Here is a 19555-nt window from a genome sequence, read left to right as displayed (position 1 = left end):
AAATAGGTTACGCTGCTAACAAGTAAAATATTCTTCTTAACAATGCAAATTCACGTAGCTTGTTGAAATAAACAAGACAGACAAAATCACTAGATTATTAGATCATTCAAAAATATTTGTTTATTAATATAATAACAAATTCTTTTTAAAAACTAGGTCATCTATTTTTTGTTTATACAGTATTTACAGTATTTCTTTATGTACATATTTAATGATATGTTTCTAGTGGCCTCTTTGCTAGCCATTATGGCGCCATTTATTCATAACCTAGTGCTTTCCCTCACAGTGACTAACGACCATAGAATCCCACCCCCTTATTTTAAAAACTATATATTTCAAAAAGGGGGGCAAATTTTGGTTCCCAATCTAAATCAACTTGGGGTAAAAAAACGAAAAGCTACCCCATCCTCCATGATTTAATTTTGTTCAAAATAATGGTGAGGGTTTGTGTTCTACTATACTAATTAGATGGAAACTGCTTATAGTTAAAAAGAACATATCTATAACCCTGTTAGAACTATGTACTATTCTGCAGACAAACAAATGTTATGGTTTTGTGGCATTTAGTACAGTGGTCATTATTGAAATAATAGGAAAAATACAATAGAATCTGTTAGGCTAGCCTAGAAGTTAGGGTTTCCTAATTTCTAGGCTAGTCTAATTTTTAAAGTTATTTTTCAAATCAATTTATTGGCATTTTATGCATCAGCTGTATAACACTGAATAATCATGATTATGACTGACATATTATCGACTGAACTTTATTATATTGCCAGATTTTTTGTAATTATATAACTACACCAGCGGCTTCGCCCCTAGCCTCTAGGGGCTTCGCCCTATGAAGTAATGGGAAGTCAACCCTCCTAAATAGAAATATTCAAAAAAGTTATTCTTTGTTTAATTACTCTGTGGTAAAATTAAACCCAGGTTGTGCGCTGTATGCACAAAAATTTCAATTCGTAAAAATTAAACCCAGGTTGTTTGTCGTATACACAAAAATTTCAAATTGTAAAAATTAAACCTAGGTTGTTCGCATAGGCGTCCAAGGGGGGGGGTAATGGGCCATTTGGCACCCCCAAACGATTTTGTGAACAATACCCCCCCCAAACCATTTTGGGGGGGTAAATACTCCCCCCAAAATAGAAAATCTTTAACAAAAAAAATTTTTGCGCGCTTCGCGCGCATTTTTAATACTAAATTTTTTATAAAATTTAAATTACCCCCCCAAAAATTTTACCCCGGGGGTAAATTTTGGGGGGGGTAAACAAATTTTACCCCTGCCAACAGATTTCAGGGGGGGTAATTACCCCCCCCAAGCAAATTTTACCCCCGGGGTAAAAATTTTGGGGGGGGTAAAAAAAATTTGCGGCGCGCTTCGCGCGCCATTTTACCCCCCCCTTAAAAAAATTTTACCCCCCCCAAAATAAAAAGCTTGGACGCCCCTGGTTGTTCGCATACACAAATATTAAAATTTGTAAAACAAATATTTAAAATTTTTTTGGGGGGGGATTCATCGGGGCTTTGCCCCATGTTGCAGTGGGGTTCCCCCACCCCAATTACTGGTTTCTGTTTACAAAAATTTTAAAAATTTTAAATTTTGGAAGTGGGTATTTTTATATTTTTTGGGGGTTTGGGTGTCCCACCCCCCCAAAAAAATAGCCTAAAGCCACCAGAGGACCAGTAGGTATATTACCAGAAGGGTAGAGCCCAATTTGATCAGCAGTTACTGTGATTTTACAAAAAATGTAAATAATTTTTTTTTGGAAAGTGGGTTTTTTCAATCTATAAATAAAATCAAAACTTAGGCTAGTTTCAAAACTATGTCAATTTTAGCATAATTAATTACAAAACAGCCATGGCTTTTAAATTGGTTTTAGCTACTTTTATATGTTTCAAATGATTTCTTAGGTCAAAGATGAGAGGACAGGAAGCTTTTAGTATTTTTTTCATATTTTCCCATATCTTTGGTCTTTTTTTTGGATAATAGTATCAAAAATAAATTTCCTGTTGTTCTTAGCTTCAAGTATGTAATTATCTTTGACCTTCAGTCTGTCAGTCATCATACAAAATATAAATATTAAAAATATTCATGTGAGAATAAATCTATTCTTGATTTATCAAATTCTCTATAAATCTCCTTGTCAATATTCTTATATAAAAAATTGTGCTATACCACTCATAAATGTTGTTATCCTTATTCTATGTAAATAATTTGAAAACCTATTGATATCCTACCTGAGGAATATTCTCAACAGGTGGAGGCTCTGATGGATTCAGTTCTATTCCCTCACTGGCCAGGTATTCTCTGGTGAAGTCGTCACAGCTGGCAAGCTTCACCTTCCTTCCATATAAATCTACCACTACACCTATAAAGAATTGGAACGTAATTAAAAAATTTCACTACTTGTTTAATTTTTTGTAACAAATCTACTCTAAAAGTTTTTGTGTTAGTCAGTCGGTATTGCTGTTATTTTCATTTATTACCCACCTTCAACATAAAAAATTGCCAAAAAAATTAGGGTATAATGAGGGAAAACCCAATGAGGACGCGTTGAGAGCTCCTCTCTGCAGGGTCATTGTCTATAAAATGGGATATAACGAGCAAAAATTGTTGTGGAGTTTAGTATTACTTATGTATAATGTGTGTTCCAACTTTTGAACCAGAATAATCAGATCTAGTGCACGGTAAAATGTTCCTGGTAACAATTATCTCCAAAATTGATGTAATTCCTTACCATTATTTAGTCCAGTGCCAGAAGTCATCCTGTGGACCTATGGTACCTCCTCTCTTTACTCTACACATGTAAATACATAGTTCCTTACCATTATTTAGCTGAGTCCAGTGCCAGAAGTCATCCTGTGGACCCATGGTACCTCCTCTCTTTACTCTATACATGTAAATACATAGTTCCTTACCATTATTTAGCTGAGTCCAGTGCCAGAAGTCATCCTGTGGACCTATGGTACCTACTCTCTTTACTCTATACATGTAAATACATAGTGCCTTACCATTATTTAGCTGAGTCCAGTGCCAGAACTCATCCTGAGGACCAATGGTACCTCCTCTCTTTACTCTATACATGTAAATACATAGTTCCTTACCATTATTTAGCTGAGTCCAGTGCCAGAAGTCATCCTGAGGACCCATAGTACCTCCTCTCTTTACTCTACACATGTAATTAGGATAAATGATTTATTATTTACACATTTAAATGGATTATAAGATGTTATAGAATATTCCATCTCTGAATTTATTAAAGGCCAGGACTACATTGTAAATTATAGTATGATAATGATCTTAAAGTGATGGGACCTGTATCTATTCAGGGAGGGAGTGGACATTGGGCTGTTTATTACAATAGTCCCCAAAGTTTTATAATAACATTTTCTTATTCGATTGATTTGTTCATTAAGTTGAGTGTCCAAAGTACAACCAGCATTTGTATGTATATTTGGTATGTACATCAATTTATCAGCCGTTGTCTTATCCCTTTGGGTACATTGATAAACATGGAGAAGGAATAACAAGAGATTGAGATAATGGAAAGATCATAAACAAATCATTTTAACGGAGTAGCTTCACTACTAAAACTAGATTATTCTTTCGTATAAAGATTCATAGAATTAATGTTTGTTCTACTGTACAACTGAACCGATTGAGTTTTCTATATTAGAGTATCTTGGAGAAGTCATCAGATTAAGGTCTGTTTTAATACCCTCCCTTTCATAGAAGCTAGAGCAGCATCCGCTAGCTGGTAGTATTGAGATTATATTGAATTATCTAATAAGAGTGGTTTTTAATTACATTCACAATGGAAAATTTTCACATAGCATTATTGGTAATATCCCTTGAAATGACGAGTGGACCACATAAACCACATTCCCCATGTCTTTCACCTTAACTATCCCCTACACCTGCAGGATTCTCTTATCCCCTTTTTAACCTAACCTTAAATAGCTATTTGAAAAATGCGTTTGTTTGTGGTCCAATTTTAAATTGAGATGAATGCCTTATTGTCCAACATTACAATATAAACTCAACTAGAGAGCACGCCCGAAGCATCTAGGGGCTCTGTATTCGAAGAGACAAAAAGAGATTAGAAAAATATTTTTAGTTAAATAGCCTAAAACTCTCAGAGGACTTAAATGAAGCTTACTTTAAAGAAAGAACCCAATCAGTTGAGTAGTTAATGAAATCTTATGCTTTATACAAAAACCCTTACTACTTTATATAATACGATAGAAATATGGACTGTTTATAATTGGTCTTCGACAAAAAATATTGTAACGATGATTGATAAATTTTAAGCTTTTATGACCAAAAAGACTACTATAAGAATATTGACCTGTGACGTCTAACCAAGATTCCTTGATCTAGTCCAGAGTTATGACTCCGAGGCTCTGAAATAATATAAAGTTTACCTACTATAGCTTCAGATATTTTTAAGTAAAACAAGTCTAATGAACTAAAAGTAATAAACCGAGCGACCGAGACTTTGTATTAACTATAACTGGCCTAATATGTCTAAACTCAGCCTCTTAACCGTTAGCCCCGCTATTTGTAGTGTATCCATACTGTAGAATAGCTGAAAGGGAGATTTCTTTTGAGAAGGTGGAGGAACCATTCCCAAAATATTTATAATCCATCCCTGAACTTGTAAGAAGCTTCAATGAAAAGGAGAACAATATCAGTATATCGGTTAGCAAGATCCTTGGCTACGCCATACAGACAGGCAGACTTCCTGTTACTTTCATGCAAGAATTAATATTACCTAGCAAACTAATGGTATCATCCTCCAGATGATATAAAAGATGTACATATCTGTTTCTAGGCTCACCACTCACCGCCTCAGTAAAATAACCAAAGAATCTAAAATTACATTTATTAAACGCGAAGCTTCTCTTTAATTTTGAAGGTATGTTACCATTACCATTAAATCGTAAGGACGAGATGCTCATTCGATTAAGTGATCATCTAGAAAATCCAAAGCATCATCCACGTGTAATGGGATACGATACTGTAACACCCAAGGATATTAGGTTAAGCAACATCCATCAGTCAACCAACCCTTTTATTGCATGTCCTTTGTCTGAGAAGTCCTAACTGTGCATGGTAGTGAGTTGCGCCTGTTTATGAGCCAAGACATTCCCCCTACTCTTACTATTTATGTTGTGCACCAGACATAGAAGCAGTAGGAACCATTTTTAGCGTCTTTAGTTATGACGCGGTATTGGCACGAGATTCGAACCTATCACCTCCCCGGCGATCACGATCGCGAGTTTTTGAAGGTATGTTAGTCTTATTTGATGAATAACTTATGGACAACTTGTGGATTCTTTTCTCGCTTCTAGAAAAGGGCGATAGAGGTAAGGAAAATAGCTTAAAACCACCCTCGAAAACTTTCGACAAAAACCTTAGAACTGTATGTGATAGGATTATAAGAAAAACTATGCTGACCTAAGAACTTTTTTATCAAGCTTGCAGAATCGTGGCACAAATGGTTCTGGAGGGGCACATTTAGTCAAACCTGAAATTAGTTTTCTTTTTATTATGTCAAACTATTTTTTCTTTTAATTTAAAGTTATGTAAACATAGATTCTAGGCAGCGGTCGGCAGCCGCACAGCTGCGGCTGAGGGTTGCTGAATTAAAATCAGATGGCTATGGCTGGTGGTTGCTGAGGCTGGTAGAAGCTTAAAGTTGCTTAGGCTCACAGTGGGGTTGTCAGCGGCTGAAAGCTGCTGAGGCTGATGATTGAGGTTTGCGTAGGTTGCGGTTTGGCAGCAGATGCTTATTTGGTGGCTTGCAAAGCCGCGCTGCTAATAGGTTACCTTCTGAGGATCAAGTCCTTTATCTAAGGAATTTAGACTCAGTATTCAATTGGTCCTTTCTTAGGGAAAAATAGCATTCAAAAATATGCCTGTATTAAGAAAAACTTGGCCTTTTTTGGACTAAACAAAAATATCTAATAATGCTTAGACTTTGAAGGACCTTAGAATAGCGTAGCCACCAGAGGCTAGCAACGAAGAGGCAAGAATTTTGTACAGTTTCATAACAAATACTAACTCTAATAAAACAAAAAGTAATGAAACTTAATTATTAAAAATAAAATTCATTAAAACCTGAAATATCTCTTGTTTCTGGATACTCATAAGTATACATCAACTAAAATAAAAAGAAATATTTTTATTCTTTGTTAAGGAGTTATTTAGCGTCAGCATTGATTCAAGATCAAATTCGTATAATTCAAATGAATATTCTTTAAGATTAGTAAATTCTGTGCTTATTTTTAAGCTTGCATTAGAAGAAATAAATATTGTTTTTCAAAAGTGCCCAATTTTACGTCACAAATGCAAAAATAGAAATCCTGTATAGTGAACAACAAGATGTCTGTCTGTCCAGCCAGTTTGTTCTTGTAATCAAATGGATTGATCGATCCACAATTTTTAGGGAAGTTTTGGTTATTTGTGTCTGACATGTATTAGTTTATTTTTTTAATTAAACCATCAAATGTTTTAAACGTATTAAAGCAAAATATGCATATCATTAAAATATTAATAAGGTATATTTTATAAAAATAAAAATATTATACCATTTTAAGCCATTTATAGGCAATGAAAAGTGTAAAAAAGGTTGGAAAATGTTGCAAATTGCAAGAGTACCTGACTGTTAGGAGAATGCGGGAGTTGTTCCCTGACCGGAATATCTCCGCCAATTCCGCAAGTCTGGCGGTTTACACGCAAACCATTCTTCCAACCAAGTGTCTAATGATTTTAATTAATTCATTAAAACAGTGTGTTTTTTTTTGTAATAGAACAAAAGTATTGCTTTATTTATTTAACCCACTTACCATAGACAGGAATTACTAATTAATAAATTATTTTCTTCATTATTTGAGGAGTTTTGTATTAGAAAAAAATATTTAGCAGACTTCAACAAATCATGACTCAAAAACTTGTTTTTCCGATCCAATCAAGAAAATAGGACATAAATTATTATTTTTTGTAAATGGTAAGGGGGATAAATTAAGCATACTTTTGTTCCATTAAAAAAACACTGTATATAAATGACTCTGACACGAGATGAATAAGGCTAACTATAAAATTTTCCAAATAAAGTAAATTATATTTCTAATGAAAGAAATATGTATAATTTATTCATTAATTAATGAAAGAAAAATATGTACCTGACTTTTATGAAACTGTAGCTTGCCTAAAATAGTTTAATTTCAAATTATGAAAAAATCTTTCTCATGAAAGTAAAGTTATTTTCCTGTATGGCTTTAAACCCGATTAATATCAACAGGATTAGAACCGGTTCTTAAAAAATCATGTATAGCATAAAAGTGGAAGTTTAACAACAGTCATTTGAATCTTCACACAATAATTCAACCATTTATCTATTGAAGTATTCATGTAAATACTTGTAATACTTCCCATGCATAAATGAATAAATCATGAGAGCTGACAGACATACGGACAAAACAATGGTTAGATCTGGTGTACATAGTTATCTGTAATCTTCACAAAAAAATTCAGTTCTGTATCTTTAATAGAAACCAAGAAAATCACATTTCTCAGCCAACAGATAAACGAAAGAATCGACAAGGTGAATTATAGCGTGGCTTTGCTACTGATAAACCTTACCAGCAGGTGGACATGAATTAAGGTATTTATATCCCGGACCAGGCAGGATTGGGATATCTGGAGGATTTACCTCGGCAAATGGCATTTTTACTCTAAAGGCGATGACACTTTTAGTTAAAATAGGTTGTTTACCAAATTAGCAAAAATAGATATTTACTTCTTAATATACCTTGCCTCTAGGGAAGGACTGATACATTAGGAAAATAGCCATACAAAGACATATAAAAACCTATACATTCCTACCTGCCATTTCCGAGATCATTAATTAACTACAGACAAAAAATACCTTAGTACTTTATGTAAAAGGATGATAATAAATGAGACAATTTGAGACATTTCGTCCGCTCATGAGCTTACGACTGTTTTAAATGGCGATTTATAGGATGATTAGAAAAAATGAGAAGCGTAGCATACCATTAATTAAGGCCTACGTTTTAAGTACGTACACTTAATGTTTCCTAATTTTCGGATGATTATGATTTTGGTTCTTCTGAATTATATTCTACTCTACAATAGTTTAAGTTCTCTTGTCTAATATAAAATAACTTTAACCTTTCAAAAAATGATAAATTTATTTATTGATATTCAATATTAAACAAATGTTTAATGTAAGGGAATCACTATACAGCTAAATATTCCACTTTGGTATAGAAAGTAAGACTGTTATTATATAATCAACATGTACGTAATAATTCAATATATATTCCCAACTTGAAGTATATTACAAGTTTAGTCGATATGAAATATCTTTAGAAAGGGTCTTATTATGCCAAGTCAAGGGATATTTCTTTGGAATTATTGAAGATAGCTTTCAATTGTGTAGATGGATAGATACAAACATAATTTCGTAGTTCATTTGAATTCAATGAACTAAAATGGTTTTACTAATTAATTTTAATTTTTATTTTTATTTTATTTTGAACTATTTTAATGACTTCTATTGTTGCTTCGCCCCTAGTATTTAGGGTAAGACGGTGTATGTCAGAAAAATATATTTGAAGTGGTAGGGAAGATCATAAAAATAACCTAAAACGACCTTACTACTTCCATCTAAATTTAAAATAACCTAGAACAAACCCGGTACCTTCTTAAAAAGAAGAACTCAATCAGTTTTAGTAGAAACTGAACTCTTAAGCTACAGACAAAAAATATAACTGCTTTATCAAATAGAATAGATAGATTTTCGTTTGAAAAAAAATTAATTTGATACCAGCTTATACCAATGACGAAATTAATTCGGGAAAAAAATCACGAAACCTATGCGTGTTTTTCAGCTGTCGTTGGGGGGCAACACATCGTAAAATTGACGACCTCTCCATTTGCCCCCCAAATATTAATTTAGATTTATTTAGATTGTTGGTCATACCTTATATCTTATTTGATACTATAATCAATGCATCTCTAAAAATCTTGACAAAAATCCTTCAAAATTTAGATGATGTCCCAATTCCAACTATTTACCGAAAGGAACATTTATATAAAAGCATTAACAATTTATTACAAAATAAAATAACACAAGGTAAATATAGAGAAAGTAATATAAATACATATATTGCACGTGTCAAATAATACAATAGTAAATCTATATGGATAACTTATAACTTATATCAGATCATCAAATGAACAATATGATAATACAGGATTATCATGAAATATTATCTTCGACCTTTGTCTACTAAATATTAATGAAAATTACATTATAGAAATCTTTGAAAGCTTACAAATAACATGCTTTTCGCGCGTTTTTGTTTGCTGTGTAATTCCTTTAAATTTTAAGTTCTTAACTATTTCTTGTCAGCTCATACCAATAACGAAATTAATTCGGAAGAAAATCACGAAACATATACGTGTTTTTCAGCTGTCGTTGGGGGGCAACACATCGTAAAATTGACGACCTCTCCATTTGCCCCCAAAATATTATTTTAGATTTATTTTGCTTGTTGATTATACCTTATTCCTGATTTCTTGTTTCTTATAGATAAATTCTGATAGCCTGATATCTAGTTGCCGAAAGTGTACGCAGTTTCCTGAGTGTTTCCTCATCCTAGCTCAATATTTACTACTAGCTAAAAAAGCTTCAAACTTCAAAAAAAAAAAATCAAAATTTAAAAAATTCAAATTTATAATGTATATTGTATAAATCGTTTACACATTCAAATTTTGATTTTTTTAAGGGAAGTTTGAAGATTTGTAGCTAGTAGTAAATATTGAGCTAGGATGAGGAAACACTCAGGAAACTGCGTACACTTTCGGCAACTAGATATCAGGCTATCTAAATTCTGATTAAAATGATGTGTGTACAAAGACTGTGTTGCCAGCCGTTTGGGAACTGGATTCATTTAAAGTTATCATATACAAGGAATAATTTATTGAAAAAATGCTAAATATTCTTTTCTGTTAAAAAATGCCCCAAACCAATCAAGAGAATAAGATATTGATGATTAATTTCTGTCTATGATAAGGGGGTTAAATAAAGCAATACTTTTGTTCCTTTAAATAGCAACAAACTGTAGATAAAATATATTAAATAACATAGTAACAAAGAAATCTTAATTAATCAAAATAGGTATAATATGTTTAATATATTACAAATTTATGTTTAATACATTACAAATTATAGTGTAATTGATTGATTGATTTGTTGATAAGTATAATTACACCATTTGCATTGGTAATTAGCATTGATTAAACCTTATGCAAATTAATTGCAAGCTAAGGTTCATCGTATTGGCACTAAATTAAATAAAGCAACTAAGTGCAATTTTATGCACAATTTGAAATTCTGAAGGAATTTAAAATATAAATATCAAAATATTTACAATCTTTTTTTCGGATCTTGTGCAGTTCACGGTAAAACGGTGCTGTTAAAGATTATTTCCGAAAATGGTGTAATATGTTTGCACATCATTGTAACTGACAAAAAAAAGGCATACAAACAATCTGGAATAGCCAATACTCAACAATGAATGCACAGTTATCTCGTAGCACACATTTATGCGCGAAAAAGACTTATTCTGCGAGTTTTTTTGTCAAGCTCTTTCTGTGCATCATTGAATCTTGTTTATTTTTTAGATTCTTTATAGGCCTTTTTATGTTGCATATAATGATTTTCACTGCCTGTGCAGAGATAACAAGTACTTTTAACCGTGAACTGCACAAGATTCTAATTTTCTTCAAAATAGATCCCTAATTCAAGAATAAAATCATAAAATATTGACAAAGACTAAAAATTAATAAAAAGAATGTTTATGTTTAGAATTTGAATGTTTGTAAATATAATTAATATATATATTCCATAAAATTAGAAAGACAAAAATATCAAAAATTTCTTTAAGCAAAAAGAACAGTAAGCAACTTTCTATGACTTCAAAAAGTTCTTCGCCATTTTAGCAGCTGCCAGGTAAGGTTTAATATCTTCAATCTATAAATAGAAAAAAAATCTATCAAAAAAATTAATGAGTTGAAATTTACTTAATTATTTCTAGTTAAGCACTTAAAAGAATTAATTAATTTGTAATTTTTTGACTACCTATCAGGAGCGTGTACAGAAATCTTTTGGGGAGGGGGTGGAACGACACTCCATTCATTTGTAGGGGAGTAACAGGAGTTAAAGTACCACCATAGCATTTAGAATTTTTTTAATTAATCACAATCAAACCGATTCACCGAAAAGGGATAGTTTCACGAAGTGCATTTTAAAAAAAAATAGTGAACTGTAAGTTTTTTCTATTTTAAATAACGTATTAGTGCATAATATAAAGTTATTGATTAAAATTAAAAGATTTGACCAGGAATTTTCCTTAAAAAATGAGTTTTTCATTTTTATTTTCAACTTCGTTACATGTTATATATGGCAAAAACTTTATTGTCATAAATACAACTTTAGATAGCATTTACTAGTTAATAGAACTTCAAACTTTTTATACAACAAAATATACATAACAACAAAGAATGACCAAAAAAATATTTAGTATAGTACTTAGAATAGTGATCTTTTTATATGTCTTAGTAGAATATATTAGGCATTGGATAGATATGATTGTGATAAAGAATTTTAATATTGACCTGACCGAACTTTTTTTATTTGACAATATCTAAAAAAGTTAGTGATTTGCAACATAAGTTACATGAGAATGGTCTATATATATATATATATATTATATGTAGTATGGTTAGTTGGTATTTCCGCGTGAGATAATGTGTATATTGTAAGTAAACCGGACGGTTTTCTTTATTTTTTTAAAAAGAATCTATAGAAAACCTGTCCTGTAATGAATCGGACGTTATTTTTTATGTTTTTTAAGTAACTTGTCCTAAGGGGAACCCCTGTTCAATTTTTTTATAACTCTTGTGAAATATGTGGAAAAAGATTCTCTCATATTGGTGTTTTGGCTATACATATTTGGAAAAAAATAGACCATTCTCATGTAATTTATGTGGCAAATCACTTTAACTCTTTTAGATATTGTTAAATAAAAAAAAGTTTTGTCTGGTCAATGTTAAAAATTCTTTAACATATAATCATATCTATCCAATGCCTAATATATTCTACTAAGACATATAAAAGTGCACTACTCTAAGTACCTTAACTCTTTAAATACACTTCGTAGAACTATCCCTTTAGGAAAGTTAACAAAAAAGTCAATGGTCTCTGGAAGTTTTTTATTTATTTTCACTTACATAGCCTTATTCTAAAAATTTCCATTAAAAAAAAAACATAAATACCTTTTCTCTGAAAAATCCCAGGGTTCGCTTCATTTCTTGTTTAAATGTTTCATTTTCTTCAAATCCTCCTAGGAAACAAGAATAGTTATTTCTTTCATCGTATTATAAACTGCTTTCCGCGGATATAGAATGTACAATTATAAGATTAAAACTAGTTTTTTAGCCCCGACATGCCGAAGGCACCGGCTAAAAAACTGGTTTTAAACTTATGATTGTACATTTCTATATTCGTAGAAAACTGAATATAATACGATGCTAGACATAGTTTTTTCGTATGGATGAGAACCGGATCCTATCCACCGGATTCGAATGAATACGAGAAAAATACTTTTTTACGTTATTTCTATTTACCTTATATTATGTTTTATAAATATTAAGTTGTGAAACGAAATAAGACCACTTGAATCAAACTTATTTAATTTAAATATACACAGGTCTCCTTAGCAAAACCTTAGATTAAAAAAAATCTCGAAAGAAACGGACAACAGGGCCTTCAAATAGGGTACAGTGGTGGTCAGAATCCACTGGAGATTAAATCTTAGCTGCTCCTTCTTGCCAGATATTGTAATTTGAAGTTTTGTGGTAAAAATGCCTAAAATTACAAGAATTCCAAGGATATATGCATAAGTAAACACCTTAATTCATCAAATAAAAAGGATGAGTTTAACATTTGAGGAGTTTATATGTAAACTACACAGTCCCTCCCCATTTAGAAAATTTTGTTTCTTTAAAGAAATTATTTAATGAAAAAGGTACATTGTTCTGTTTACAACTTTAAGCTAGAGGCTGTTACCCTGGAACCAGTATAGAAAACCTCAGTTCTACTTTACATGTAGCTAAAGTTAATATTTGAAATACTCTCAACCCCCCCCCCCCCCTTCAACCCCCTCTTGCAACCCATAAATTTTAGGGGGGAGGGCAAAGTAATAGTATTATGTTTTACTCAAAACTAATTGGAAGTATTGAAAGAAAACATTATATGTAAGATTCTTAGTCCCAACATTTCTGGAAATATTAATGACTACACCTCCCCCCCCCCCCACCCCTAATGAAATCTAATTGGAAGGGGGTGAAGAGGCAGAAGAGTTCTTTAGATAGCACTAAAGATATATATAAGATTTAGTACTTAAACTTTAGTAGGCATCAAATATCTTGCAAATATTGCTGCAACCAACCCACTCCCTCCTTCTTAGACCACAAATTATTAGGAGGGGGGCAGTGGATATAGAAAATATTCTTGTGTTACTTTGAAATCACTGAATTATATTAAGCAAACTTTGGATTTAAGTTTTTTGGGATATTAGTTACTTTTACAAATATTGCTATATTCCCCCCCCCCCCCTTCCTCCATCTGTTGGAAGTAGTGGCTAGTGGCCATTGTATATTATTAGAAACCTCTGGAGATATTCAGGGTTAATATTTTGACTTATGTAGGCTATATTTAATTTGATAAATATCTATTTCAACTACAACCCTCCCTATCTAGTACAATTATTTTGCTATGTAATCTCCTCCAGCCTATTGGACTAATAAAAGAATTATTGTCAACCCATTGCTCCTTCTCCAAACATTGAATAGGTAATATGATGACGGGTAAATAAAATCTGAAATATAAATGACGCAAGTGAGTACAAAATATATACGCATATTTTGGTCAATTTTGGTGTTTTTTTTTAAATGCTAAATATAATGATAACTATTAAAACAATTTTCAAGTATAACTTTTATCTTATTAGGATAACAATTAAAAAAAAAAAATATTTTTACTATATGCAATTCGTGTTCAAACACCTAATTGAAAAAAATAATGCAAGATATAGCTTTTATTTTAAGTTGGACGAGGGGCAACGCCCCCTAGAAGCCTTTAGGTATTATTAAAGTGGGAGGGGGATAAGTCAACCGCCTTTCTACTTTTTAATTTGAGTTTTAATAAAAAATATTATAAAAAAAATTTAGGTAGGGGATTTGAAATTGGCGCATTTGTATAAACACCAGTTAATGCACAAAAATAAGGGGGGGGAACAAAACAAGTTTTAAAAAATCCGAGATTTTGAACTACTGTCATCCAGGTAATACATATAAAGCAATTTGAAATCTAAAAGTTTTATTCCAATGTTTGCTCCTTATTGCTATAGTGGTTTCTGAGTAAAACACAGGTGGTGAGGTTGTATGGAGGGTAGCTGGAGAGGGAGGGGGAGTGCAAGCAATATTTTAATATTTTTTTATGGGGGTGGAGGAAATTGAGCAGCAATATAATTTTTCTGGATGGGGTTGGTTGAGGTTGCACAGGTCTCCTTAGCAAAACCTTAGATTTAAAAAAATCTCGAAAGAAACGGACAACAGGGCCTTCAAATAGGGTACAGTGGTGGTCAGAATCCGTTGGAGATTAAATCTTAGCTGCTCCTTCTTGCCAGATATTGCAATTTGAAGTTTTGTGGTAAAAATGCCTATAATTACAAGAATTCCAAAGATATATGCATAAGTGAACACCTTAATTCATCAAATAAAAAGGGCGAGTTTAACATTTGAGGAGTTTAGATATCTCTTCATTTGTAAACTACACACTTCATCCCCATTTAGAACAATTTTTACTACTTTAAATGATGTTTTTAACTTTAATAAGAGTAATAAATAAGGTACTATAAGCTTAAAGAGGTTTGCCCAATTTACAACTTTATCCTAAAAGCTGTTACCCTGGAAAAAACTTAAGTTTAAGTTTACATATGGCCCAAGTTACTTTTAGTAATTCTGCTCCCCCCCCCCCATACTCTCACAACCTACCAACTTTGGAGGGAGGGGGGGAGCATAGTAATACTATTATGTGTTTCTCAAAAACTAATTGAAGTATAGTGGGAAAATTTTTTATGTAAGGTTTTTAGGCCAAAATTTTGTAGAAATTATGTTGACCACCTTCTCTCCCCCTCCCCCTCGTCCTGACATAATGGGGGGGGGGGGGGGGGGGGTGGCAGAAGATCATTCCAATGTGTTTTAAGAAAATATCAGAGATACATATAAAGCTTTTGGATTTGTATTGTTGTGGGACCCAAAGCACTTTTATATATATTGCTGACCTCTTCCCCTCCCCTCATAAATCAAAAACATAACATTTTGTAAAGAGAGAATGGTTGGGTTGCAGTTGAAAGGTTACTACTATGGTGTGTTACTAAGAAACCACTAGAATTGTAGCAGCAAAGCAAATATGGTTTGTTTCGTCAAAAGTAATTTTAACAAATTTTGCTGAATTCTCCTTCCAAGCCCCCTTTCCCTCCCTATTGCTTTACAATCTCTCCCCCCCCCCCTCCCTCGAAATAATTAATAGAAGGGAGTATAGCAATACCCTTGTGATTTACTTGTAGATTACTCAAGATATAGAGTGCTTTTGGATTTAAACTTTAGAAGGTCCATAATTACTTCATAATTGAACAAATATTGCTGACCTTTCCTCAACCTCAACCAACCCCATCCAGAAAAATTATATTGCTGCTCAATTTCCTCCACCCCCATAAATAAAAAATTAAATATTGCTTGCCCTCCCCCTCCCTCTCCAGCTACCCTCCAAACAACCTCACCACCTGTGTTTTACTCAGAAACTACTATAGCAATAAGGAGCAAACATTAAAATAAAACTTTTAGATTTCAAATTGCTTCATATGTATTACCTATTCAATGTTTGGGGAAGGAGCAATGGGTTGACAATAATTATTTTATTAGTCCAATAGGCTGGAGGAGATTACATAGCAAAATAATTGTACTAGATTGGGAGGGTTGTAGTTGAAATAGATATTTATAAAATTAAGTATACCCTGAATATCTCCAGAGGTTTCTAATAATATACAATATGATTTACCTATGCCACTAGCAGTAGCAAACAGACATTGGAGGCGAGCAGACGTCTTCATATTCAGTCCAGTGTAGATTGAATTTTTTCAATCTTACCCTTACAGTCAGCTCTTTGAAAACATGGGTTGAAAATTGTATGGGTACCCATACTAATTCATGTGTTGTTAACATGTACCATCAAACATAAATCTGCCTTTTTCAACAAAAACAGTGAAGCCACCTTTTTACTTCTGCAAGAAAAAACCAGTCAATTTATAATGTGCGCTTGTTATTTGACCCGATCCGGTCCATTAACCCCATCATTCCCCTCATCCCCAAGATGTAAGATGACCTAGTTGACCACCGCTGTTTTATACACCACACATGCACAATGGGAATATCTCGGAACTAAACAAATCATGCTGAGGATACAGATTTGTTTGTTGCTGCTCACTTTTTATCCTCTGGCTATTACTCAGGCTGTTGGTTTCTACCAGTTATTAAAATGAGTAAAAGGCATCCTTTATTGGATGTATTGCGTCGGGCTGCAGACGACATGTTATCGTTTCTGGCATCTTCAATTTAAATTTTCCGCCAAAATAGTATGACAGATGAAAACAGCATTGTACAAACTGTAAATAGAAACAATAGCAAAGCAATGGTTTAAATATCTTCAACCCATATTTCAATTTAGTGTATTCTATCAAAATATTGAGTAGAAACTGTATCAGACTACAAAGTATAAAATTTATCTGTGAATCAAAATATTATCAATCTACATAACACTCCTAACAGTTGAATATTATTGATGTTTTATCATTATTGTTGTGTTTATATTATTCACCTGTTCTAACTATTTGCATTATATGTGCTATCATGTTTTTAACTATATTATAACATTGTGTCCACAGTTTTGTCCACTGTGACTATCTTATCTATTTATGTTTATAAATATAAGAAGGTATAAACCCTCTCTTAAGTGACATGTGTATGTCATTAATTATTAACCTGTATAACAACTCATTAATATAACTATTTAGCTATTTAATATTTTGTGTTGTATTAAATAGTTTATGATTACACAGTAATTTTATGTATATGTAGAATGTTCATGATTTTTATTTTAATATGTATGATATCTTTTCCTAAAGTTGAAATATATCATTTAAAAAAAAAAAAAAAAAAAAAAAAAAAACCTATGCCACTAGCCACTACTTCCAACAGATGGAGGAGGGGGAGGGGGGAATCCAGCAATATTTGTAAAAGTAACTAATATCCCAAAAAAGATTAAATCCAAAGTTTGCTTAACATAATTCAGTGATTTCAAAGTAACACAAGAATATTTTCCATATCCACTGCCCCCCTCCTAATAATTTGTGGTCTAAGAAGGAGGGAGTGGGTTGGTTGCAGCAATATTTGCAAGATATTTTGATGGCTACTAAAGTTTAAGTACTAAAGCTTATATTTCCAGAAACTTTGGGCCTAAGAATCTTACATATAATGTTTTCTTTCAATACTTCAAGTAGTTTTGAGTAAAACATAATACTATTACTTTGACCTCCCCCCTAAAATTTATGGGTTGCAAGAGGGGGTTGAAGGGTGGGGGAGGGGTTGAGAGTATTTTAAATATTAACTTTAGCAATATGTAAACTAGAACTGAGGTTTTCTTTACTGGTTCCAGGGTAACAGCCTCTAGCTTAAAGTAGTAAACAGAACAATGTACCTTTTTCATTAAATAATTTCTTTAAAGCTGTGTAGTTTACATATGCAGAGACATATAAACTCCTCAAATGTTAAACTCACCCATTTTATTTGATGAATTAAGGTGTTTTCTTATGCATATCTCCTTGGAATTCTTGTAATTTTTAGTATTTTTACCACAAAACTTCAAATTGCAATATCTGGCAAGAAGGAGCAGCTAAGATTTAATCTCCAACGGATTCTGACCACCACTGTACCCTATTTGAAGGCCCTGTTGTCCGTTTCTTTCGAGATTTTTTTAAATCTAAGGTTTTGCTAAGGAGACCTGTGTATAGTAATCAAACAAGAATGTTTTTGTTTATATTCATAATTTGGGAACTAATTAAATATAAAATATATTTGATCTTAGTTTTTGTATTTCATGAAATAGTGAGAATAATATGCAAAAAGTGACGGTCTACCACACGAACAGATAGACCAATAAAGTTATAAGTAAATTGTACAATATGTGTGCTACAAAGTAAAATGTAATTTTATAGCATTATATAAGTTTTACTGTTTAAATCATCGTAAGAGATTTGGGTTAAATGGGTTAAATAATAAGATTTTGTTTGTATAAATAACGCTGTACGTTTTTTAACCGTATCTTCAACTTACATATTAAAATATCCTATGTTATAACTAATGACCTCGACCCTTGCCTATAAGTGCTTTGTTCTAAATTGGGAAGGAAAATGTTTCAGTAAAATAGCCTTAAACTGTCTTAAATTCATTCTAGAAAAACTATAGAGCTGATATTCAAAGGTTATTGTATCTGCAAGCATAGACGTCCAAGCTTTTTTTTGTGGGGGGGGGGGTAAAACATTTTAAGGGGGGGGTAATTCTTATTTGGGGGGGGGTAAAATTGCTTCGCGCGCCATTTTACCCCCCCCCCCCCACAAATACGAATTACCCCCCCCCCCCCCTTAAAATGTTTTACCCCCCCTGAAATCTGTTGGCAGGGGCAAATTTAATTTACCCCCGGGGTAAAATTTTTTTTTGGGGGGGGGTAATTTAAATTTTATTAAATATTTCGCGCGCAAAAATTTTTTTATTAGAGATTTTTTATTTTGGGGGGGGGTATTTACCCCCCCAAAATTGTTTGGGGGGGTAAATACCCCTTCCTAAATGGTTGGGGGTAAATTTTAAATGTGGGGGGGTAATCCCATTACCCCCCCCCCCTCCCACTTGGACTTCTATGTCTGGAAGTCATACTTTAATTGTGTACTTTTAACTATGGAACTGTGCTTTTCCGTAAAGTGCCTATCGAGAATTAAACTCCCTCCCCATCTTAAATATAAAAATGTCAATATAAGATTGGGTAGTTTTTCCCTAAAATACACATGTGGGGCAACCCACCACCCAATATAACCTAACCTAATCTGCCCTACAGTAACATAAACAACAAAAACCCTCCCTCTTTCAAAGTAAAGTTGTGGGGGTTTCTGTGCTCAATAAGGCACTCTGAGGAGACACGCAAAACGTCAAGCATATTTTCTATCTAATTGGAAAAGTGGACACAAAGTTAAAATCACGTTTCTAAAGCTAGGTCCGTGACGTGAAACATTTATGAATAAAAGATAAATAATAGGTCAGACATGTTTTATCATCATCATAACTTCTCTA

At 32.7% G+C, this 19555-nt stretch overlaps 2 protein-coding genes across 3 annotated transcripts in view; both read right to left on the bottom strand.

The window, feature by feature from the left end:
- Positions 1 to 7733, bottom strand: part of LOC145327780 (EF-hand domain-containing protein 1-like) — a 49273-nt gene extending 41540 nt beyond the window's left edge. The window contains exons 1-9 of the mRNA XM_080171340.1: positions 7646 to 7733; positions 7186 to 7211; positions 6662 to 6763; positions 6122 to 6164; positions 5459 to 5528; positions 4773 to 4870; positions 4347 to 4401; positions 3103 to 3167; positions 2236 to 2366 (exon numbers count right to left, since the gene is read on the bottom strand). Of these exons, the coding sequence (XP_080027466.1) occupies positions 2236 to 2366; positions 3103 to 3167; positions 4347 to 4401; positions 4773 to 4870; positions 5459 to 5528; positions 6122 to 6164; positions 6662 to 6763; positions 7186 to 7211; positions 7646 to 7730 (675 nt within the window). The 5' untranslated portion in view covers positions 7731 to 7733. The remainder of the gene's footprint in view (positions 1 to 2235; positions 2367 to 3102; positions 3168 to 4346; positions 4402 to 4772; positions 4871 to 5458; positions 5529 to 6121; positions 6165 to 6661; positions 6764 to 7185; positions 7212 to 7645) is intronic.
- A 2187-nt stretch (positions 7734 to 9920) lies between these two features.
- The window catches only part of LOC145322040 (uncharacterized), a 29288-nt gene continuing 19653 nt past the window's right edge, over positions 9921 to 19555 (bottom strand). For both annotated transcript variants that reach the window (XM_080163798.1, XM_080163808.1), the window contains exons 19-20: positions 12371 to 12438; positions 9921 to 11066 (exon numbers count right to left, since the gene is read on the bottom strand). In XM_080163798.1, the coding sequence (XP_080019924.1) occupies positions 11004 to 11066; positions 12371 to 12438 (131 nt within the window). In that variant the 3' untranslated portion in view covers positions 9921 to 11003. The remainder of the gene's footprint in view (positions 11067 to 12370; positions 12439 to 19555) is intronic.

This window comes from Acartia tonsa, chromosome 1 (assembly GCF_053477335.1).
Source record: "Acartia tonsa isolate MP-2025a chromosome 1, ASM5347733v1, whole genome shotgun sequence".
Taxonomy (NCBI): Eukaryota; Metazoa; Arthropoda; class Copepoda; order Calanoida; family Acartiidae; genus Acartia; species Acartia tonsa.
The sequence above is the reverse complement of the archived record's forward strand: the minus strand, read 5'-3'. Positions and strand labels throughout refer to the sequence as shown.